This window comes from Rhamphochromis longiceps, linkage group LG11, assembly GCF_057381845.1.
Source record: "Rhamphochromis longiceps isolate RC_006_pf linkage group LG11, R_longiceps_female_GT1.1, whole genome shotgun sequence".
In the NCBI taxonomy this organism is placed as follows: domain Eukaryota; kingdom Metazoa; phylum Chordata; class Actinopteri; order Cichliformes; family Cichlidae; genus Rhamphochromis; species Rhamphochromis longiceps.
In genome coordinates, this window is record NC_140567.1 from 23,173,503 (window position 1) to 23,196,478 (window position 22,976).

Genomic DNA, 22,976 nt, shown 5'->3' on the forward strand with positions numbered 1-22,976 from the left:
CAGCTCTGGCACACTTGCCCTTACACGCAATGGGGCATCACACGCTGAGAGGCGTTTTTTCCATGACATGCAAACAAATAGGGTTTGTTTTGGTAAGCCCTCTGAGACTACTGTTCTGCTGTCTGCAGTCAGTCAAAGTCTTTATTGTGTGCAGCAATTTAACCACTAGTTGTGTTTATGTTAATGTTGGGTATTGTATGAAAACATGTCAGTTGATGATGAAATGCTTTAATTTAAGGGAGTTCATTTTGGGGGGATTCAAATTTAAAAGACAAAATGTTAAGAAGCACTAAAGAAATTGTCATGCATATCTACTTGTGATTTCTTCAGTACAGAGAAACCTTTGTGTTCACATGTTGTGGTGCTCAAGGGCAGGGAAAAGAGATAATTTACTGATACATATACATATGTAATACTGTGAAAAACTCTTGAGCCACCCTTGATTTCTTCATATTTTGTTGAAGAAATCAAGGGTGGTTTGGGGCAATAGCTCCTCAGGCTGTAGAAAAGTCTTTTAAAGATTTTCTTTGGACATTGGCTGCTTTTCAATTATTTGCAGTCCAGCCTGTGTACCTGAACAATGTCAGATGATTTATTCTGTTTGTTTGTTTGATCATAAGTTATAGAACTTATGTCTACACACAGCAGACAATATAGAAAGTACCGATTTTAAATTAAGTCTTTGCTACGTAGCTAGTTGCAAAAACACTTCAGTTGTTCCCATTTCTTTAGCTGAATTTCTTTTAAGAAAAGAAAAAGGCAAAGACTCAGTTTTGGCAGGCATAAAATAGTATCTTTGTACCAACAGGGTTAAGTGCGAAGAGATGTTAGCTGAAAACCGTAAATATTTTGTATGCAGTGTGTTTTTTGGACAATTTGGATAAGTATAAGTAAGAAGTGGAAGGCCTAAAAACCATCTAGGTTAGATGAAAAGCATCTGAAAGTCATGTCCTGGGAGATGTATCTGGTCCTTTACTATTTATTGAAGTCTCATCAGAAATGGTTTCAGTGGAAGGGTGGCTGTTAAGAAGCAATTTACAAGGACGGGAAGGAAAGGCTGAGGTGTGCTGTATTACACAAGAACTGAAACAGGTCTGATGGAGTCATGAATCCAAATATGAAATCTTTGGTTCCAGTTGATGTCAGTATGCACGGATGAGGTCAGGGGAGCGGTGTATACGGTACTCGGTAAAACAAAGTGGAGGCTGTGTCATGGTTTTGGCTTCATTTCAGCCAGTGGCTGTTAGAATTACACAACGTCTGTTTTTACTGTATTCTTTCCATGTACATTTGCAGATGTTTCAATAGACTGTTGCACCCATTTCCCATTTTCCAAGAAAAATAAAAATAAACGAGGGATACCTGAAGACTTTTTCACAGTACTATATTTATTGTTTTCTCTTGACTTGATAGAAACATTCCGCCAGCAAGGCAAAGTCTAAATCAGGAGGACTCTGATTTCTGAGATGCTACAGTCTCGAGTCATTCAAGTGCTGTGCTGGAACATATGTACGGGGTATAGACGAGTTATTCAAGACAGGACAGGACAGGATACACACACATACATACCACAGAAAGGGTGAAAGTTACAGCCAGAGCTCCCACACCCACACATACCCACAAAAAAAATCATATCAAAATACAGTCAGAGCCTGTCATTTTGAAAATACTACAGTGTAAACTCTTTGCATTTAAATGATACATAACAGGAAATAAGTAACTTAGCTAATATTGTAGGTTTCAAAAGGTACAGGGAGGAAAAGTGAACTATAAAGTGTACTTCAGTTTGTCTCCTCAGTAATCCACTTCATTTACCTGATCATTAACACTTATGTGTAAATCACTCAAACACCATAAACACAAGACACAAACAAGCCATGAACATTTCCAACTTTTCAAAATGTGACACATTGAAATGTATTCACATGGTTATGTCAACCAGCATAACGAGAACAGTATTCCTTCAGAAGGTTTCTTTGATTTGTGTTATAATCACACACACAAAAAAATGTAGGCAACTGTGAGCATGTTTACGCAGCCAAAAAGCCACACGATTCTTTTGAAATGCAAAACAGTGACTATATAAAACCAAAACTGAAGCTTTTTATTCAACTACGGAAGAAAATTCACATTCTCTAATTTTGTTTTATATTCACATTGCTGGCGCTACATAAAAATTTAAGATAAAAAAAATTAGGCATACAGTACATCTGAGTTATTTTCACAAGGTGACAGTCAGTTATCTGCATATACGCAAGTTATGAATCTTAGTTACACCTGCATGCAGCTTATGCTATCCAATTATTCTGGGAAAAAATTAGCCAAAAGTAAAGGGAGAGCAGATTTTTTTTTTTTGCGTTGCACACAGATTATTGAGGAGACCCTGTGAACAAAATTCTGCATAGTCTAAAACCACTTTGGCTACAGTGTCCTTAGTTGTAGCATTCCAAAGTAATTTTTTAATAAGAAAAAAAAAGAGCCAAAAGAGAAATGTGATCAATTCAGGCCAAGTGCAACTGTAAAAGAACATCAGATATTTATATTGATCACACTGAAGGGAAAACTAGAACTGTATTTAGCAGTCACAGTTCAGCCAGAGAGCATTTTCTGCCTGGGATCATTTCACAGACTCATCTCTGAGCTGTTTATTTACTTAGATTCGTTGCTCTTGTTTGGATGGTTACTCTCCGAGGTGGTGGCTCCTCAATGCTCCGGTTGGCCACGAGGTCCTGCAGCTGCAGGGCTCCGCCGCCGATGAAGCAAAATGCCGGACACACCGGAGCGGAGCAATCCACGTGTCCCTCCCATAGGATACGCAAAGAGTGGGCATCGTAGAAGGTGACTCGTCCTTTGTCGCAATCCAGACACACTCCTAGCCGAGGTGGCAAAGGAGCAGTGTGAGGGTGAGACATGCTACTGTGGCTGCTACTGTGGGAGTGCATTGCTCCATGGCTCTGGCTGTCACCCTGGCTCTGAGTTTGACTGTGTCCTTGAGGAAGCAGGATTTTGCCCATGCCCATAGTGAGGAAGCAGAATGGAGGGGAGTCCTGGCCATCTTCAGCCCCACTGTCATGGCCGCTGTCTGGGTCGCAGCTGGGAGGAAGAGGAGGTAAGAGCAAAACTTAGAGTAGACCTGATTCAGTTTCTTCTACTTAAAATGCTGTTTCCAGCAGTGGCCAACAGTAGTAATGTTATTCATGTGTTTACAAGCTATTATGTTGCCCCCAAGTGGTTAGAAATATATTTAATTTACTGGCATGGCTCCTATCCATCTGAATAAGAGGCATGTTACTGAATGGCAAATGAACTGGCTCTTATTTAGTGCTTTTAAAGTTACTTGAGTACATGTCTCATTCACCATTTCATAAAAACAGTCATTTCCATGTCTAAGTTATTTCAGTATGTTGCCCAAGGATACTGTAGCATGCACACTGAGCAGCCAGAGACTGAACCAACAAGTTTCTGATAATAGAAACTAATAGATGGCCGGCTCTACTACCTCAGCCACAACCAGCAAGCAGCTCAAAATATAGGTGACAGGACACTCCTATTTCTATCATGGATCTTAATGTCATGGTAATTTGAGGCTTTTAATGATTTTTCCAGCATTGAATAACTATACATACATGTACATACATGTTTAATGACTTCACATAACAAGAGTTGTGTGCATAAGTTTGAATGGGGAAGACCCAAACTGTCAAACTCAGATGAGAGGATATTGGTTAGCATGTTTGGGAACAACTCAGGAACCACAGAGGCTCGAGTCTGGTATGAACTGGAAACTGCTGGAACAGCAGCATCACTGTCCACGGCAAAAAAATAGTTTTACATCACCATGGAGGGTGCCAACTGAGAAAGACACCCCTGCTCCATAATCAACACCTTTAAACTCAATAGAAATTTGCAGCTGGCCACATTGACAAGCCTCCTGAGGAAAACTGTCAAGCATGGTGGCAGCATCATGCTCTGGGGCTTTTTTGCTAGCAGTGGTACTGGAATAATACACAAAGTTAATGAGATAATGACGGACAGGGACTACCTCCAAATTCTTCAACTTCACCTCAAATCAACAGCTTTATGGTTTAAATTTGGACACAGCTTTGTGCTCCAACAGCAAAGTAATCCCAAACATACATCTAAACTGGTTGTGGAATTCAAAAAGCAGGCTAATATTAAGCTTTTAGAACGGCCTTCCCAAAGCCCTGACCTCAACACTATGCTTAAAAGCTGGGTACATGCCAGGAAACCAATCAGTTTAAATAAACTCAAACACAACCCTGACAAGGACAAGCAGAAGACGATGTATGTATGGATAGTTGAAAAGGGTAAGGTTTAGTTACCGAGGGCTGGCCATGTCCTGAGGGAGATGGAACCACTCTTGTAGCTTAGCCTCCTGCCCAACTCCTATCTGCAAATGAGAGGAGCAAAAAGAAAGAAGCTTTGGTCACATCCATTGTGAGTCTGCATGTAAAAGATTTTTTAAAAAGCTTCCTTCACAACATGATCGACAACACTTTCTCTTACCTTTACCAGGTAGGAACTAGGCTCTACAGAGCATGCCCAGTAGTGTTTGCCTTGAGTGACAGCCAAGTCTGCCACCAGTAAGTCAGAGGTCAAGTGGCAAGATGTTAGTGTGCGATCGGCAGCCTGCAGAAGGGAGAGGCCTGGCACACTGCGGGCGTAGGTTTGGCCTTTACCCAGTGCCAACCGGTCTGCATGCAAGCCCCAGCGAGAGTCTAGAGAAAAACTCAAGACTGGTAGGAAGGATAAAGAAGGAGAGAGATGACAAGAAAGGAAAGGAATCAGAAAGAAGGAAAGGTTAGATCCTGCAGCTCAGGCATAGAAAATGAAAAAGGGGCTAAGAGGAGCATGAGACAAACACATAAAGAACAAATGAAAAGAAAACTTTGTTTTCAAGATGAATAGTAAGAAACGGCTTTACAACAAAAACATGAAAAACAATAAAGGTAAAGAGTAAAATTTGATTTGTACATATACCTTTTCAAATATGTTTATAATGACAAATACTTTTGAATTTAATATTATTTAGAATAATACCAAAAAGGAACAATGGACAAAATGTACGAACACAAATGATTTTGGAAAGTGCAGAAAAACAGACCTGTGGCATATAAGACAGAAGCAGATTTAGTATGACTGGGATGGCACTGGAATGCAGAGCAAATAAAGGAAGGCTTTTGCAGAAACTAAAACAATGGGAATGGAGGAAATCAAGGGATGGAGAGAAAAGAAACAAAGATTAGTCAATTGGCTGAAAATGAGTACTGGCAATATGAATACTGGGGGGAAAAAACAGCTTTTGTTAATCTTAGAATTTAATTAAAAGAGTGGCGAGATGAAGACTTTTTGTACTGAAACAACTGTGTGTACACATCCTACCAGGTGCCGGTGGAGTGTGGAGGTAAACCTCTTCGCTGTACTCTCCAAAGCCAGCCTTGTTGCACCCTCTCACTCTCAGCACATACACGCTGTCCATCTGCAGTCGAGCGACCACAGCACTAGTACCCTTCACTTCATCGATGCGCAGCCAAGCTGTGGCCGAATTAGGGGATCTGATGCCACCCCACGTGGCCGCAGCTCCTCCTGCTCGCCTCTGGTATTCAACAGAAAAGTGCCATGCTGGAACTGAGTCCTGAGGGAGCCGCCAGCATAAAAAAAGCTGGTCGTAAGCTAACGTCTTCTGAGTGTCAATGACTGGAGCCAGTGGAGCTGTGGAGAAAAATTGCAACGATACGGAGATTAAACTATTCATTTTTAACTCTTTAACATACCATGTATTGCAGGAACAAAGAAGCTGACAACCCACCTTGTATAAAGTCCAAATTGTTTATGATCTTAATCTCTTTGGATGCATCCAGGTGAAAGTGTCTGAAGGAGGGCTCGGCAGCAAGAGAGAAACACTGGAGATTTTCTATAGCCTTCACCAGCCTGGAGAAATAAGATAATAAAAGGAATTTAAGAAAATTCAAATAAAGGTAACAAATCGAACTGAATGAAAACGGCTGAATCTCTTACCTGTTGTGTGTTATTCTCGCAGCCTGCACAAAGCAGGGTGCATCCGTCTCTTTCAGCAGCTCTTGAGTGTAGGCCATTAGACCGGCCTGCTCCAGCAGGCCTTGCTTCTCAAAGACCTGAGAGGACAGGGCCTCCTCCTTTCTGCTGCGGGATCCCTCCAAGGCCAAGGTCAAAGACCCCTGGCGCTCAGCTACAGCCGCTCCCAGCTCATGGATACAGTGAGTCAAGTGCTGTAGAGCCACTGCACTGTTGGCCTGCAGAAAGAGAGAGGATGCAAAAACAGCTGGAAAAAATGAAGATTGGAGATACTGTTGCTATTCAGGGAAAAATCACGATGCTTTTAGAATGGCATTTACACATTGTGTTGCAATTGTAGTTAAAAGAAAGTGGTCAGTTAAACTGAAGTCCATTCATACTTTACTGAAGCATCACAGTTCCTCTAAATTCGGTGAAATAATTACATTTTTTTGCTGAGAAACTCAGGAGAAAGCTGCAGGTAAGATCTGGACAGTATTGATATCCCAATGACATATTTTCTGCTAAAAATGTAAAATGAACCCCCAAAATACTGCATTTGAAGCCCTAGCAAATACTGTTGCACCTGTACAAAGATCAAAAGCTACTTTAACAAAGCAGAGGAGAAGCACACCTCCATGTGTTTGATGGCAGCCTCCAGTTGAGTGATCTGACTCTGTATTGTCTCCTGGTTTGCCAAAATGAAGTTGACTTCCTTGGTAATCTTGTCCTGGAAAACCAAATAGAAAGCTAACACTGCTATGCTGCAATCACCAGGGCTGTAGCACAGTAAAAACATATTACCACCACCCTCAAAATCACCTTGAGTGCCTGGTAGGCTTGTGCTATAGGCAAAACCTTGTGCCCATGATGGATACGGCGTAGCTTACAAAGTGGACACAGCAGCCTCTGGCAGGTACGGCAGTACCACTGCAGTCTCTCCTGCTCATGCTCTGTGCATGTTAAAACCTATAACACAAAGGTGGGTTAATGTACTGGAAGAGATGCAACTTTGTATCATGTGCGGAGATAAAAACAGAGACCAACCTTTGGCCTAAAGTTGTTGGTAGGTAGAATGTGTTCATGCTGAGCTCGAGGCGTTCCCCACGGGTGGTAGAGCTTGAAACACTCGTTGCAAAAGTTGGACTTGCAGTCAGCGCAGCCCTTGGTAGCCTCCAGAGACTGGGGAGGCTTACAGAAACTGCACGTGATGGCTACGCTGCCCAGACTTACTGTGTGCCTGTACCTAAAGGACAGACATGTGTACATGGAGATAAGGGCAAGGCTGTGATAATTCTGCAGCGGCAAAGAAAGAAAGCAACAAAAAAAATAAATGGGAATAATGAGCTCATCTGACTGTGGCCTGCTTTTTTCAGTAGTTAAGAAGGCAACTCTTCAACTGCCTGACCTGGATACATCACCAGCAGCTGCCTTGTTATTGCATCCTGCACAGTAAAACATGCACCGTCACACTTTCCCGACCAATTGCAGTGATTCTAGGGGAGGAAGCAGCGGCACCCAACAAACTGCTGCGTGTGAAAGTGTCTCTCCCTGTCTCACTGCTTCAGAAGCAGCTCCTCTCACTTTGATCTCCTTTGTTTGAGCTGATAAGGGGTGGGGGAATTAAAAAGCCAGAGGAGTGTTTCAGTCCAAATAAAAATTAACAGTTTAACCAATGCTGCACTGCATTTTTACAGCTGCCCCTGCACTTTGCTCTCAGCCTTGGATCAAGAGTAAAGGAAAAAGATCATTATTGCAACTCCTTCCAGCAAATGATTTCCTGTCTCATTTATAAAGCAGCACTGGCCTCACTCTTCATTCGCTGCCTTTACACATTGCCTGCATGACTGGTTAGAGTGCTTTTCCAAAACTATTACAGCTCTTATAATGCGACATTCCCACTGGATAAAATAAAGCCAGGTGACATGCATGGGGGAGCTAAAAGGTGTCTGCTCTTTCTCTGCCTGACCTGAGGTTGTGATGCTACAGCACTTATATGATATTCATGGGGTTGGTGCATATACATACCTCTCCACAATGCGCTCCAGGGTGAGGTTGCGAAGGCAGTCTGTCAGGCCTTTCTCCCCGAGCTCTATATCCTGCTGACAGGAAGGACAGGGAAACAGCATGGGGGGATGGGTCTCCTTCCGCCGTCGCCCTGGGTATGTCCCACACACTGGGAGAGTGATGCAGGTGTGGGGATAAAAAGGAAAGAAACACAGACACAGAAGAATAAAAAGCAAGGTTTTTAGAGATAGTTTATGAGGAATTTAACAAAGGCGGACTAGTGAGAAAAGGAAGGAAGCAAAACTCTAATTTGCCTCCACATTTGTGCAGATCATCATGAAAAATAAACTTCTCGAGGAAAAACTATTTGCTTACATAGACACCTTGGCGACACACCTGCTCGGCAGATGCTTACTGCCTTTCGTGTCTCCTTGAGGTAAGGACTCTCGGACTCTATCTTCTTGCTCTACACACACTTAAATAAGTCATTAGATGAATCCATAAAGCTCTGGATGTGCGGCAGGATGCTGATGTGTCTGTTAAATCATCTATGACAGTCTGAGAGGACAGTGACATCATGCTACGTCAACATCATCCTTGTTCATTTGAATGCCAAACACACACACACAAACCATTTCCTTTACCTGTTCTAAGGACCCGCTCCAGGCGATCAGGCGTCCTGGGAGCAGGTCTGCGTGTCTGTCGTGGGGATCGGGTGTTGGGTGTGGAGGATGGTGAGTAAGGCTCTGGAGGGAGATCTGGAGGAGGATAGCCTCTTTGTACCAACACCTCAGCTGCACAAAGCAGACACACACTGTGCTGGCAGGGCAGGATGATGGGCTGCTTCACCATCTCATCACACACTGGGCAAAGCAGCTCCTGTTCCATGCTCTTCATGTTGGACTGGAGAGGAGGACGAAAGAGGCTGAAGACTAAATAACAGCTGAATCACTAGAATAAATAAGGAATCGGCTGCTCTATACATTCTGTGTCTTGTGATATAATGTATAGTCAATGTGTAGGAGGCTGGCATTGAATATACAGAGAGCAGAGAAGGCCAACGTGGATGAATAAATAGCTTTCCCCTGAATACTCATCTAGCTTTACCTGTACCCTGTAAAAAAACTTAGATAATAATAATAATGGATACTTTATTGATCCCCATGGGGAAATTACTTGTTTTTCTCTGCATTTGACCCATTCACTCAGTGAAGCAGTGGGCAGCCCACTAAGCAGGCGCCCGGGGAGCAGTGTGTAGGGACGGTACCTTGCTCAGGGGTACCTCAGGGTAGCCGTTAAGTGGATTCGAACCGCCGACCTTCCGATCATGGGGCGACCACTTTACCTACTGAGCTATCCCTGCCCCTAGATGCACTTTACACAACTCAGAGAAGTACAAAGCAGTGAGATTTTTAAATCTGTAAAATGAAAATGCATTTTTCTGCTCATTCTGTCCACCAGCATCAGTTTTACTGGTTCTGGAGGCCCCTTTTTATTGCTGCAGCTACTTAAACGCAGCATCCCGTTTCTATGACAACGTGCATCTTCCCATCATGTGCATCACGAGTATTTTAACCTACTACTCGCCAACATATTTAATTGGTTTTAATGCTCAAACACTTATTTGATCTACTAGAACTTTTTGTTTACTTAATTAATGCATTTGTAGTCACAGTGGCCCCGTTTTACGTTTCCAGCCACAGTGCTAGAGCATTGCCATTTCTCGTTGATTCAAGATGCAAAAAAATACCTTCCAAAGGAAGAAATGCCACACATTCCTTCATCATCAGCGCACATATGTGCAATATGGAAAAGATCCACAGGTAAATGCACAGGTGGTAAACAGATCGCTTTTAAAAAGAGCACACATGGTTAAAAAATGGCTAATAAAATGAGCGTCACACTTACACTGATGCGAACCAGCGCGTCCATGATAGATGTAAAGGTTTGTAAGTCCGCTTCTGCCATACTCCTTCGATGCAAATGACTCTGCGATACAATAACGGATCGCCTTTTTTTTCGTCTGGAGAAAGGCTGAGCAGGGTTACCGTACCGAGGTATGGCAAGCCCGGGCCTCGACCTGATGTAGCCGTGCTAGAGGTGTGTTTTTTCACACACGCCGATTCAGTGCCGTCTGTCTCAAAGCAACGAGTCCACTCCACGTAGCAATCAGATGGGAGGAGGGGGGGGGATTTGTACTGGTTTAGGCTACAGCTGCCACAGTCGCATTGCTCAAAGACCGATTAATACAATTAGAATGGAACTTGGCACTATTATATTCGAGCTAGATTTATTTTATTTTAATGTATGACAAACCTTCAAATAAAAATGTCCGATTACATATTAACATTTATACAATTACAGCATTTTATAGGGTTTTTCACGCATGGCATTCTGGATGTGTGTCTAAAACAGCTTAAAACAATTTGCAGTTCAGTTTTTCGAAATAAACCTCCAGCTCCTTGAACGTGCAGCTCCTCCGTAGTATTTATATGTTGATACATATGCTGGTGGCAGTTTTTCGTTTTGCCATTAGATGGCAATGTTTTGTTTTTTCAAGCACACACACACATACACGAGTTCTTAAATTGTTGTTCCATGTCCGGAACCTTTGTATGTTGCTTTTTCATGCGGTGGGTCAGTAATACTGGATGCACCCGTTCGCTGGTTGTTGTAGCAACCAGAGCATCCGCCTTTCGTGTAATAATCACAGCAAGGGGAAATCGGATGAATTAGTTCGTATTTTATATGGAATACGAGTTAAATGAGTGACATGGGCGGATGTGTTTATGCTGCAGTTATCTTATTTGTACTTTTTGCTATCTTATAGTAGCTACTAGGCGCATTTGAATTGCCGAAAAGCTGCATTTCCCATCCAGCACTAATACCGTAGTTTTTCTGAATTGTTGTCTAGCTACACTTTATTCAAGCATGTCGTCGGTCAGTAGCCTTGTCCCCGCACGATTTCTCACCATCATAGCTCACCTCGTCATCGTGATCACAATCTTTTGGTCGAGGGTAAGTAAGCAAGCATGGCAAACATTTTTTTGTATTCTGTGATAACTTGTTGTAAATATCCATGAACACAATAAAGGGTGACGATAATCTGCAGATACTAGCACTGAAGCTCGACAGGAAAATTAAAAAACAAACAACAACAACAAAAACTAAAATAAATTTTAAAATGTCAACATGTGAGAGACCTCAGAGTTTACCACTTAAAAAGAAGAAGACATAATTCATTTCTCCCAATGCGCTAAAGAAGAAAGAAATTGCCAAGGTAGAAAGTAATTCAAATTCAGATTCAAATCTGGACTTACAAGATGTACGAAACAAAAAGAAAAATAAATGAATATGAATAATCTTTGTCAGGTGATGAAGTCAGGAAAAATAAATAAATAAAATAGAAATAAATAAATAAAAAACAAGAACTGGAGCAGCTGCATGGCATCAGGAAGCCAAAGATTTTGATGTCCACCAGAAACAATATGATAGAGTCCAAAAGAGAAACTGTGGTACTTATAACTCAAGGACTAGCATGAGGGTGATGTAGGACATGTATGAGGACAGTGAGACATGAGGTGTGTGTGGTAGGTGTGACAGGTTGAAGGTGAGGGTGTGATTACATTAGAGGTCTGCTCTGAGCCCCTTCTTGTATCCAGTGGTGATAAACAGGCTGGCCGATGAGATCAGGTATGAGTCTTCGTGGATTATGATGTATGCAGACAACATTGTGATATGTAGTTAGAGTAAGGATCAGGTGGAGAAGTGGAGCTATGATCCAGGGAGAAGAGGAACACACGTGTGTGAATAAGAGGTGGGCAGATGTAACAGTGATGCTGCAAGGGTGTAGCAGTCGAGGTGGATAAATTTAAATACCTGGGTTTAGGAATGAGTAGATGAGAGACGACTCAGGATTAGAGGTTTGGAGATAAAGTCAGAGAAGCGAGGCTGACAGGGTTTGGACATGTGCAGAGAAGAAATAGTGGATAAATTGGACAAAGGATGTTGAAAATGGAGCGAGTCAGGAGGAAGTTGTCCATCACAACAGAAGCATTGGAGTTGACACTGCTTCTTTTTCCTCATGTCTTAAGAAGTAATTACACCAATTTGTAACTTTTACTTTACAGGAAAATAATGTGAAAGCTTGTTTGCCTTTGGATTTCACACAGGAGCAGTATGACACTGAGGACAGACAGTAAGTAAATATTTTAAACACATTTGACACATTTGTGTACACATCTTCCAATCTATTATATGTATTCTCTTTTTCAGGTTGGTGGTGGCATTATCAGTGACTCTCGGTCTGTTTGCTATAGAGCTGGCTGGTTTCTTTTCAGGAGTGTCCATGTTCAACTGTAGCCAAAGCCTCCTTTGTATCCTTTTCACTCACATTTTACACTCTTATTTATCGTTTGTGTTTTGATTCCAAATGGTTACATTTATTACTTATTATGCATATATATTCCACATCCTCTGTTAGGACTGTTTGTGACTGGCTGTCCAAAAACATGCAAATACACCAAATAAATATAAAGCTTGCAGTTGTAACTGAGATGATATGTAACGCCAAGGCAAACAGATAGATGTATGGTAGTAACTGAGTAACAACTGCAATGATGTTAGTGTAAGAAAAGCAATAATTTCAAAAGTGCTTGTGATCAGTTACACTTCCATGACTATCTTTTACCTGGTATAGCAACAGGAGTCCATGCCAGTGCCTCAGTGGCTCTGCTTTTCTTTCTATTTGAGCAGTGGGAGTGTCACATCTACTGGTGGATCCTCGCCATCTGCAGGTTGGTGTATAAGCTTGCTCAATGTTGTTGTATTTTTCCAAAGTTCTTTTCCCTGACTCACGTTTCAACCAGCAATGGCTGCCCACTGCAGCGGATCAGTGTCTTTGTCTTTTTTTGTGTTTGAAAAGTGGGAATGCTGGACTTACTGGGTTATTTTTGCCACCTGCAGGTTGGTTTGTATGCATGTTGATGTGAATATTAGTATTTATGTCTCTAGTTCAAAGTGACATAGCCTCTTTTAAGCATTAGAAGCAGAAGTATAACCTACATTGGTGTCTCTCTGGCTCTTCCTTTAGTGTTCTACCGGCTTTAGTGGAGATTCTTCTGTTCATAGCCGTTTTTGGACTGAAGAAGAAGCCTTTATGAAGGAAAGTCCGGATGTACGATGGTACAAACCGAGATTGGATGTAGACATCTGTCAGTTTGTTAGCAGATATACTGTAGCTACAGAAAAAGAGTGGATACCAGACATATATCAGTACAAAACACCAACAGTAAGGAATGCATAAAACACACTTTTAAAATGTTTTTTAATCTATTTTTATATCATTTGAATAAAGTTGATGCAGCATACGTTTTTACCTTATGTCTATTTTTTGTATGTTGGAACTGGAGTGTTTTGTTTATATAGTGTGTTTGTAGTGTCAGTTACTCTGTAAAAGTAAATAAAGCTTGTAATTATTTTGTTGCTTTGGTTGTGTGTGTGTTCAAATTATTTCTTGTTCTAGTGCATCTACTGCAAAGTGTTTCTTGGTAAATACATTTAAGTTGTAATTTCTGTTGAAATAAATTGAAATTGAGTTAAATTATTTAATGCTAGCATAATTACACACTTGTTCTGAACTGTACCATGAAGTTCTACTTTTAGAAGTCCACAAAACATATAAACATAATGTATATAACGTACGTGTGTGTGTTTGTGTGTATTTAGACGATAGAAATGTAATTGTAATGCAAACACATAATTGTGTTTTATAAATGTTTCGATTTGAACTTTAGTGGAATCAAACAACCATTATTTGGATTTTTATTCTTTTATTGCTTTTTTTTTCACCCGGAGAGCTCATGTGGCTCCTCCCACCGGTCCCACCTGACTTTAGAGCCGGGTAATCTGTTTTTTAGTTCCTAGAGCCGGGGCAGCTAGCTGGCTCGTCGAAGTTAAATTTAATTTACTGGTGCTTCGTCACGGAGACTATAATTAAGTATTACAGTATGGGTATGTATTGCATAATTATCAATAGACACATCGTCAGCACAGACATAGATGTGCAGATATCCTCAGTCTCAGTGTGCAGTATGTCTTATAGTCCTGTGTAGCTAATGTTAAATGTAAACCACGCTAACACAGATTTCTTTCTTACAGTCTAGCAATGCCAGCATTACTGTAAAGTACCAGAAAAGTTTTTATGTGCTGAGCATTTAGGAAATTATATTAGAGGGGTGTTTTGGTGCAGATGTGAGTTGATTAGCACAGAGCTAACAGCTATACGTGGGAAACGTTATGCGTGAACACTGACGTGGCGTTAAGTTCCAAGGCGTATGACTGCCCAATTCAAACGAGATATGACATTTAAAACCATCGTTTACTTTCGGTTGCATTACAGTTCTATACTAGATAACTCTTTAGCCTCAGATAGCCTCAGGTTTTGTCCAGATGACAGTTTATCTCTGTTGTTTGTAGCGGTGAACACCGGAACCTCCCTGGTGCTATCCAGTCTGCTCTCTGTGCTGGTATTCGCGGGGATGCAGATGTTCAGTAAGCAGCTGGCATCCACCGAGTGGCTCACCATCCTGGGAGGTTTTCTGGGCTCAGTCCTCTTCATCTGCTCCCTGACTGTATCCTTTAAGTGACATGTAGAGTTGAATTGCTTTGCCAATGTTGTTAATCAGTAAACTGCACAGTTCTTTTGGAAATCGGTATTTATTGAACAACTTTCAGACTTTTATTATATATTCTCCATAAAAATGTATAGATGTCACTGAGGAGAGTCGCACCTTAACTTTGGCTTCAGGCATTTAATAATCTGGAAAATTTGGTTTTCGGAAAGGGATTCCAGGCCAAGATATTCCCTGAGAGTAAGTGATGATGGCCCATGCAGTGGCCTTTTTCTTGTTCACATGGTGTTTAATATTTCTGCTGAGTTAACTGTTAGCTCAGCTTTACCTGAAACATCAGAATTGTTTATACCAAACTCTAGCCTAAATAATAGGTGGAAATCTTGGTTGAGGTAAAGGTCAGAGGTTAGAGAAGCCAGGTAACCCAGATCGCTGGTTTAAGTCCCTGTTCAGGTGAAGTGATCTTCTCTAAGATGTTTGATTTTGTACACAAACCTTGCAAAAAATAATCAAGAAGCAAAAGCCTGACTAAATTAACAATAATAAAGCTAAATTGTTCCTCTCAATATATAGCCGCTGTATGCTGGTTTCTGCAGGCTGAAGACCAGCGGTCACTACAGGAATCAACATCTGCAAAGTAATTTAGTGTAACACAGTTTACATGCAGTTACAGTGGTTTGCTTCTGATTGCCACAGCAAAACCTGTTCAGGGTTTTTGTGCCTGTTAAAATGCTAATTATAAATACTGTTCCAATCAATGTCAGTAACACAGTTATTACAGTAAAAATAAGCTGAAACATTCACCGAAAATGCAACGTCTTCACTAAATGTCTCACTGTCGAGTTCATGTGCAAATATAAGAATCTCCTCAGAAGAAAATGTAAAGTGCTTATTTGATAAGGAGCATTTTTTTAATGTTGTTAGGTAGTCCTAAAATAAATTAAACATTAAAAAAATCATTTTAATTATATTAAACATCTTGCTGATGTTAAATCTACCACGTCAGGTAAACCAGAACAACAAAACATTTGAGCTAATGGAGAGAATAAAAGTTAGATAAATGTTGACTCAGACAACGAATTTAGGGTGCTGCTGATGATGATGATGATGATGATGATGATTAGTAGTAGTAGCATTTATAAGCGGCAGCTGGTTTCTGTGTGTGCTTTAGTTAGCCAAGGTAAATAAAACACAGCACTGCTACTAGACTTGAGGTAAGCTCCTGCACTACCTCTGTGCAGGAGGGCTCTAGGCTTCCCACACACACACACACACACACACACACACACACACACACACACACACACACACACACACACACACACACACACAAACAAATCTTTTGACTGGTTAGGCAAGATGCTAGTTTCAATGAGCTGAGTCTACCCTCTGGTCCAGATTTGCGTATCATCATGACAGCCAATGCAAATTTAAAATAACATTCTAACATTATTACCTCGATGCACATCTGTAGGCTCATATTAATGCTCATCACTTATATGATTTACTGTGTCATCTTGCAGTTCTGTTGTGTCTGTGCCTTTCACTGTTTGCCTCTGGCCTGGTACACCGTGTCTGTGTCACTACTTGGTAAGTGACTCCTCTGCAGAACACGTTTACCCAAAGCATCTAGAAAGCACTTCTAAATGTATTTGATTATTAAAATACTTCTCTTTCTTTTTTCCTGTTCAGCCTCATCTTTTCCCTCTTTGCCCTGTACTACATCAACAAAGTGTCTGCTGCCCTCTACCAAGCAGCTGTTCCTGTAGTAACACCAGCCAAAGCTGGCAGCAAGAGCAAAAGGAAGAACTAAAGAGCCCACTGGATCACAGTTGTATCACACTTCGACCAGTCATTATTCCCCAGGTGCTGGTGGTCATTGCTACACAGCTGAATGCACAGTTTTGTCACAATGATCCTTTGTTATTAGGCTTTTTTTAGGTATATAAAATTTGGTTTGGGGTTATTATTTTAAGTCATCATTTCATTGAGTACAAGCCTGTAGTAGTTAATCTGGTCCTTTGTTTGTGTATTTTTTTATTTTATTTTACAGTTCTCTTAAATTTGAATCACAAAGAAATGGTAGATATAAGGCCAAACGTGTTCCATCCCTTTCTAATCAGTGCTCTTTTTAAAAAGGTTGCAAAGAGATTCTTTCCTCCTGTGTATTCAGTTTTCTTCTGTTTTGTTTTTTCAAATCCATTTTTGTAATTAAACTTTCTGAAAGACTTTCAATGTGTTGTGCTTCCTTCTACCTTTGCTCAGTTTGTAATCTGCAGTCTAGCTGTGTGGGGATGTAATAAAATCATGCAGTGGCATATGTGTAAATATTCCTTGTGCAGCCATTCCCATAGTCAAGAGTGCTGCAGCCCACTTATTTTTCTGTTATATACTGAAATATGCATTTAAAGAGGACAGCAGTGGTGTAAAGGTTAGCAAAAGTACTGGTGGCTCTAGTGGTAACACAAGAGTTTAAAGTTTTATTAGTTTTCACTTTTCTCTCAGCTAAATTTGTGTCTGTGTTTCAATTAGTTGCCAGATTGGGTTTGATGATTTTGTTTGAGTTTTCCACTTTTAGGAAACATTTCGTTTTTATTAGCATCAGTAGGAAAGTTAATGGTTTTTTTTTATGTTTATATCGATGAGATATATGCTAAGAGAGTAATTTTACAAGTTCAGCACAGAGAATTTAAGGACAACACTTCTTCAAGGTATTTGATGCGGACACGGAGAGAGCCTTGACTGAATAAATCATGCATCAGTTTGTCTTCATGCTTCTTCGACCAATGTAGTAACAGTTTTCTTTCAGCTTTGCAAGTAAACAATATTGTTTAAGATTTCATTTTTCTGTTGATCATTTAAAATTTTTCATTCAGTTTTAAGTTTTACTTCAGTTTTCAGTTAACCATAACAGTCTTCAGGCCGTTCACTCCTCATCTCCTTGGAGAACAGGAGAGAGTGAAATCACAGAGGAGCTGTTGAGCAAGTTTTAAAGGAACTGCCAAGTGACAGTGAAGGGTCAGTTTGAACAGGCTGCTCCTGCAGTGCTGCTGAAAGCGGTATCTGGGAATAAACTCGCAGTGGAGATTGTCCATTGTCCACAGCCTCACACTCCCTTCCCCCGGCTCGCCTTGTTTCGGGAGAGCATCCTGCTGCTGTCATGTATCCAGGTGTGCCGACTGTTACAGGTAAAGAAGACGGCCCAGTGCAGACTTGCTCAGTCTTAGCAGGTCCCATCATGCATGCGTTATTCTGCTTTGTGCCATCTTTTGTTTTACTTGCATGATGAAACACAAACAGTGTAGATTTTTGTGAGGTAGCATCGTCATGTCAATGCCTTCTACGTCTTGCAGTAACTGTGGGAAAAAGGGACAGTGTTCCTTTATTTGCTCTCCCTCCCTCTCTGTATCCCTCCTCCCTCCCATCACTTGGGCGTTGCCTAGATGACTATAAAGTGTTGAATAAACTTTCAGTCAGCCCACGTCTAACTCCACTTAAGCTCTGCCACAGTTTCTGCATCCTCGTGATCCGGTAAGGCTATTAAAACTTTTTTAAAAAGTTAGAAAGTTGTTTGTTTGTTTTTTCCTTTTTCCATTGAAAAAGTGGGCTGAGGTGCTGTTGGTGCATTACGTAGGGTTTTCCTCCTTTGCTATGCCAGGAATGGGTGTCTCCAAAAACGTTAGGCCTATTTCTCTCTAGTCTATCTTTACTGTGTGTCTGCGGGCCTAGTTTTTTCTTTTTCTGAAACTGAAAAGTTTATAAAGAGAGGGGAGGTAGAACCCATATACGGATTTTGGGTTTGGGGCCAGAAGGTGATTTGTGCCAGAAGAATTTGCTTTGAGTGCCAGTAAAAACCAACACCCACATCCTCTTCAAACAATGTGCTGTAACCTAATGCTTGGCTGCATTTTTCACTCATTTTTCTCCAGTGTGAATGTAACAAGCCAACAGTAAAAGTAAAAAAAAACCCCTGTTATATTTATGTCCATTCCTGCCTTTTGTCCTTTCAGCACTCATTTCTGCAACCATGACTGACTTGGAGAAATCCATGGATTCCATGATAACCGTGTTCAACAAGTATGCCCATGATGGCAAACACGGAAAGGCCTTAACCAAGAAAGAACTAAGAAAACTAATTGAGGCTGAGCTTCCCAACTTTCTGAAAGTAAGGATCTTTCTTGCTATCATACCTGATCTCTATCCTCAGTGTGAATCATTGTCCATATTTAAGTTAAAAATGTTATTGCTCATGCGCTTTGCACCCTGAACTTGTCTCTTGTTACATCTGTTTCAGACCCAGAAGAATGCCAACTCCGTGGACCATATCATGAAGGATCTGGACCAGAACAAAGATGATGTCTTGGACTTTGAAGAATTTATGCCATTCATCGCCGGCCTCACAATGGCCTGTGAAAAATATTGCTCCATGTCTGCTAAAAAGAAGTGAAAGAACTGATGTGCAAATACACTGTAAGAGAAAATAATGCTTGTCTTTTTTTTCTTTCTTTTTTTGTAACAGATAAAGTTGATTGTGTTGCACAACTGTGTGCCGGATTTACAAGTAAAAACTGCTTTTGACAAAATTTCCCCGACTGTGTGTCTGGCTACTTTGTTGTAAATTTTATTCAAAAACATTGGGTATGCTAGAGTTTTAGTTACTATCTGATAGCTGACTTCTGCAACACATTTAAAACTAGAAGCTGGATTTGAAAGTAGTGAGAGTATTCATGAATTAATATCTAATGTGCATCATTTCACTTCTCATCGAAAGTTCAACTGAGGCAGCAGTTTCTACACAGCGTGAGGGGGTAACTGCTTCGATACGGGAACGTGTCAGGATCAGATGTTTGTGCTAAAAAGCCTGAAGTGTGGTGCAGCACACATGCCTGTGAGGCGTGAGCTCATGATTTATTTAGGGTGGGTCAAATAAGTAACATTTTTGGAGATGGTGGAGTTTCGCTCACAGAACTCCTCCAGATGAGATACAAACTGCACTTTTTGAACTTGGTGCAGATCCATCTGGTAAACATTAACTACTTGGCTCATTACAAGTTTGGAATTCCACCTTTAAACTGACTGAACTCCAGTTCAGTAAAAATACAAATATATTGTGCACACAGGCATACACACTAAGTGAACGTTAACATGCTCATTACACTGTGAAGGATCTCTCTTACTGCAAACATATCAGACCACCCTTGGCCTTTGCAGTGTTTTCAGTCTGCCAACTACACACACATCAATATGTTCTGTGTGCTTCACAGTGTAATACAGTAATGCCCTTTTGAGAGTTCATTTTAAAATTATTTTATTTGTTTTGAAGTCCTTAAACAGTCTCGCCCTGCCCTATCTCTCTGGGCTGCTGCACTCGGACTCCCCTTCCCGCTTGTTCACTTGAGCTTACCAGCTGCTCCTGGATGTGCCGAGGACACAGAAAAGGCTGTACATCACTAAATCAACTCTTAAGATCCACCTTTTCTGCTCAGCTTGTGACCCAGGTTGACTTTATTATTCTAATCTTATTCTTATCTTATTGTTTTTACTCAGATTTGCCTTTCTGTTATGCATATTTATTCATGCTTTTAATTTGCTTGTATTTTATTTAATATATATTTAATACTCAAGTTGACTTGATACTGACTGTATGACATGGCCAGCCAACTTTGCTGAAGCCAGCATGTAGTGCATGCAGCACAGAGGTGCAGATTCCCCAAGGACACACAGAGTTCAATTTTTAAGGCACAGGGTTACAGAGTTAAGGTGCACAACAGTTGTTTTTCCCCACACAGGTCAATGTAGCATAAGTGAACTTTAAATAATCTTGAGGAGATTGAGGTAAATAAAGTTAACTGAGAAATGTTAACTCCAGTGTATAACTCAGATTTATGCTCGTTCTTTTTTTCAGAAATCATTTGCACATCTTCTTTTTTGTTTGTTTGTTTGTTTGTTTTTTGCAAGGGGTTCTTCTTCTATTCTTGAACTTAAAAAAAAAGACAGATCATGATTTTATATTAAATGAAGCCACCAAGGAATATAAAAAGAAGTCCAACTCTGGATTGTAAGGTGGCGAAAGATTTACCCTCAGGCCCCCCCTCGATTCATAGATGGTCTTTCCCTTTTCACATATCATTATGCAAACGTACTGTTTATAAGATTGGGGAAACCTGCAGTCAAGTTTCGCCACTCTTATAAACAACAGTCAGCCTTCGACTGAAGAAGTCACTTGGATGATTGACGAAATGTTTCTCCCTCTGAAAACGCTGCGTCCATATGAACAGAATCAAACTTTGGGGATTTACTTACCTGGATTCTTCATGCATCAAGAAGAGGATGGATGGGTGAAAAGTTTGGAAATCTGTGAGTAAAAGTGAATTTTAAAAAAACACACACACTAAAATGGTCATGTGATTTGTTGTAATGCTATGATACAAGATGTAACTCTTTCTATATCAAGACATTTTTTGTAGCCACACAGTGTCGAGTCCATGCTTTACTGAACTGAAATGAGTCAGGTGACTGCTGCATCCTGTTTGATTTATTGCTTTTGAAATCTGACACATTTTGGGATAAATAAAAAATGAAACGCACTGGAATTGACTGGTGGAAAGTTTTGATTTGACATATTTTGATTTGACCAGAAGATGGTGCTACAGTGTTTGGAATGAAGACAGGCAGCGATGCAGGCGACAGAGGATGTGCGTGTAACTTTTAGGCCGTGCATGGCTCCATTTAAACAGCAATGTTTAAACCAACCATAATGAATAAATACATTTACATTTAAGAAGTCCTGAAACACTGTGTAGTCTAAACTTCAGGACTGCCAGACAATGAAAAAAGAAGCAAGCCTCGAGGAAAACAGTGTTAAGCGACATCAATTTAATATACAAATTTTGGATTTTATATTTGATTTAATAAGTGTGCTTGGCCGATATATAAAAAAGGTTAATAACAGTGTTTCATGCATTTCATTGATGCATGCACTAAATAATAAATACAGTCACAGCACTGCTGCGTCAGTGTTTTGCTATTGCTTGCTCATCATGTTGGTAAAACAAAATTGGAACAATTTCAAATTCAGTTCTATCCCTACCTGCCGAAACATTCCTGAAAGCCAATTAGAGAGAGCTGGTTCACTCAGTGATTCTTCTCTTGGTTTTTCTATCCCTCTTTCCATCCTCAATTAAGAAGAAGCCCTGTTTTCAGCTCTGAGTTGATGTATTAGGGCAGATGTAGTTGCATTCGGAGGATAGTGGATGTTTGGAAGTACATGGAGTTGAAAAGGAGCACACACGAGAACAGAAAAGGCATGAAAAAGATGAGATAAAACTATTCTTTTGCTCAGATCTGATCACTTTGCCCCATTGAACCCTTAATAACCTCTTTACCTTTGGCTGTAGATGCTGTAAGTGGGAAGAATGACTATATGAAAAAAAGTCTAACCTTTAAAACTCAGGAAGTTACTAGAAGCAAAGATGGATCAGAGTTATACCTGGATTGACCCAAGGAGGTCTGGTACTGCTGCTCTTTGTCAATACAACTGGATTTAACTGACTAGATTAAACTGATGACTGAAAAAAATTGCTTTGAACTGATAGCTATGCACACGCTTTATCAGGTCTCTGTCCATGTTTTTTCATTAATGGAAAATAGACTCTTTCTTATTTAGCACTTTATGCAACATGCCTCATGAGAGCAACCTGGAGTTAATATCTTGCCCAAGGGTATTTGGCATGCAGTCTGGAGCAGCCAGGAATTGAACCACCAACCTTCAATTTGGTGTGAGCAGTGATCACCTGCTCTACCTCTACTTGAGCTACATAAAAGATGAAAAAAATATCTGAGAAGAAAGATGACTATGATCAGTTACAGTGGGGGATGTACAGCATACATCATTAAGAATGATTTTTTTTCACATGTAAACTAAATGAAGTGTTTTCTTGTGTTTTACCTTTACGGTAATCTAAAAGTAAAATATAAACTTGAAGTAGAAAAAAATGACATAAGGCAATAATACACAATTGCTCCTCTTGCTATTGTGTATTGAGGTAAAGCGAAAGACCTGTAACAGTTATATAAGAACTAGTGTTGAAAAAGAGATAAACATGATTCACATAATGCAGCTGCTTAAGGTTTAAACTATCTATTGCAGAAAAAAATGTGATGATTAGAAGGTTGAGTGATGAGCTGTGACACTTTGATGTGCATGTACATTATTTGCTAGTGTTGACACATAACACCATTACTGGATTCACTCAGGGGCGTTTGTGCAAACCAGAATGCAGA

At 40.4% G+C, this 22,976-nt stretch overlaps 4 protein-coding genes across 5 annotated transcripts; 3 read left to right on the forward strand and 1 right to left on the reverse strand.

Moving 5' to 3' along the window:
• Positions 1–1,401: 1,401 nt before the first annotated feature.
• trim46a (tripartite motif containing 46a) lies at positions 1,402–10,201 on the reverse strand. The gene is made up of 12 exons (XM_085421829.1): positions 9,970–10,201; positions 8,706–8,964; positions 8,083–8,230; positions 7,102–7,300; positions 6,877–7,023; positions 6,689–6,784; positions 6,040–6,293; positions 5,831–5,952; positions 5,404–5,733; positions 4,528–4,757; positions 4,344–4,411; positions 1,402–3,093 (listed from the first exon to the last, which is right to left on the reverse strand). The coding sequence occupies exons 1-12, from the start codon at positions 10,027–10,029 to the stop codon at positions 2,646–2,648; spliced, it is 2,361 nt and encodes a 786-aa protein (XP_085277955.1). The 5' UTR covers positions 10,030–10,201; the 3' UTR covers positions 1,402–2,645.
• A 503-nt stretch (positions 10,202–10,704) lies between these two features.
• On the forward strand, positions 10,705–13,549 carry tmem107l (transmembrane protein 107 like). Of its 2 annotated transcripts, none has more exons than XM_085421830.1 (5): positions 10,705–11,079; positions 12,192–12,259; positions 12,337–12,437; positions 12,761–12,857; positions 13,154–13,549. In XM_085421830.1, exons 1-5 carry the CDS (start codon positions 10,993–10,995, stop codon positions 13,221–13,223), a joined length of 423 nt encoding a protein of 140 aa, XP_085277956.1. In that variant the 5' UTR covers positions 10,705–10,992; the 3' UTR covers positions 13,224–13,549. The 2 variants fall into 2 exon arrangements, with proteins under 2 accessions (XP_085277956.1, XP_085277957.1); XM_085421831.1 differs by lacking the exon at positions 12,761–12,857 and adding an exon at positions 12,930–13,026.
• Positions 13,550–13,914: 365 nt separating this feature from the next.
• krtcap2 (keratinocyte associated protein 2) lies at positions 13,915–16,928 on the forward strand. The gene is made up of 5 exons (XM_085423008.1): positions 13,915–14,073; positions 14,539–14,693; positions 14,870–14,933; positions 16,217–16,283; positions 16,386–16,928. The coding sequence occupies exons 1-5, from the start codon at positions 14,070–14,072 to the stop codon at positions 16,504–16,506; spliced, it is 411 nt and encodes a 136-aa protein (XP_085279134.1). The 5' UTR covers positions 13,915–14,069; the 3' UTR covers positions 16,507–16,928.
• Positions 16,929–18,083: 1,155 nt separating this feature from the next.
• s100a10b (S100 calcium binding protein A10b) lies at positions 18,084–19,270 on the forward strand. Its single transcript, XM_085423009.1, has 3 exons — positions 18,084–18,224; positions 18,704–18,858; positions 18,988–19,270. Exons 2-3 carry the CDS (start codon positions 18,721–18,723, stop codon positions 19,138–19,140), a joined length of 291 nt encoding a protein of 96 aa, XP_085279135.1. The 5' UTR covers positions 18,084–18,224; positions 18,704–18,720; the 3' UTR covers positions 19,141–19,270.
• The last annotated feature ends 3,706 nt before the right edge of the window (positions 19,271–22,976 follow it).

Excerpts from the sequence above, each read along its gene's own strand:
- trim46a (XM_085421829.1), bottom strand. The coding sequence starts at position 10,029 with ATGGCAGAAGCGGACTTACAAACCTTTACATCTATCATGGACGCGCTG. Across the intron at positions 8,965-9,969 it reads ACGCGCTGGTTCGCATCAGT|TCCAACATGAAGAGCATGGA; the intron begins GTAAGTGTGACG and ends CCTCCTCTCCAG. Across the intron at positions 5,734-5,830 it reads CAATTTGGACTTTATACAAG|CTCCACTGGCTCCAGTCATT; the intron begins GTGGGTTGTCAG and ends TTTTCTCCACAG.
- tmem107l (XM_085421830.1), top strand. The coding sequence starts at position 10,993 with ATGTCGTCGGTCAGTAGCCTTGTCCCCGCACGATTTCTCACCATCATA. Across the intron at positions 12,438-12,760 it reads CTGTAGCCAAAGCCTCCTTT|CAACAGGAGTCCATGCCAGT; the intron begins GTATCCTTTTCA and ends TACCTGGTATAG. Across the intron at positions 12,858-13,153 it reads TGGATCCTCGCCATCTGCAG|TGTTCTACCGGCTTTAGTGG; the intron begins GTTGGTGTATAA and ends CTCTTCCTTTAG.
- krtcap2 (XM_085423008.1), top strand. Across the intron at positions 14,694-14,869 it reads TCTTCATCTGCTCCCTGACT|GCATTTAATAATCTGGAAAA; the intron begins GTATCCTTTAAG and ends CTTTGGCTTCAG. Across the intron at positions 14,934-16,216 it reads GGCCAAGATATTCCCTGAGA|TTCTGTTGTGTCTGTGCCTT; the intron begins GTAAGTGATGAT and ends GTCATCTTGCAG.
- s100a10b (XM_085423009.1), top strand. The coding sequence starts at position 18,721 with ATGACTGACTTGGAGAAATCCATGGATTCCATGATAACCGTGTTCAAC. Across the intron at positions 18,859-18,987 it reads AGCTTCCCAACTTTCTGAAA|ACCCAGAAGAATGCCAACTC; the intron begins GTAAGGATCTTT and ends CATCTGTTTCAG.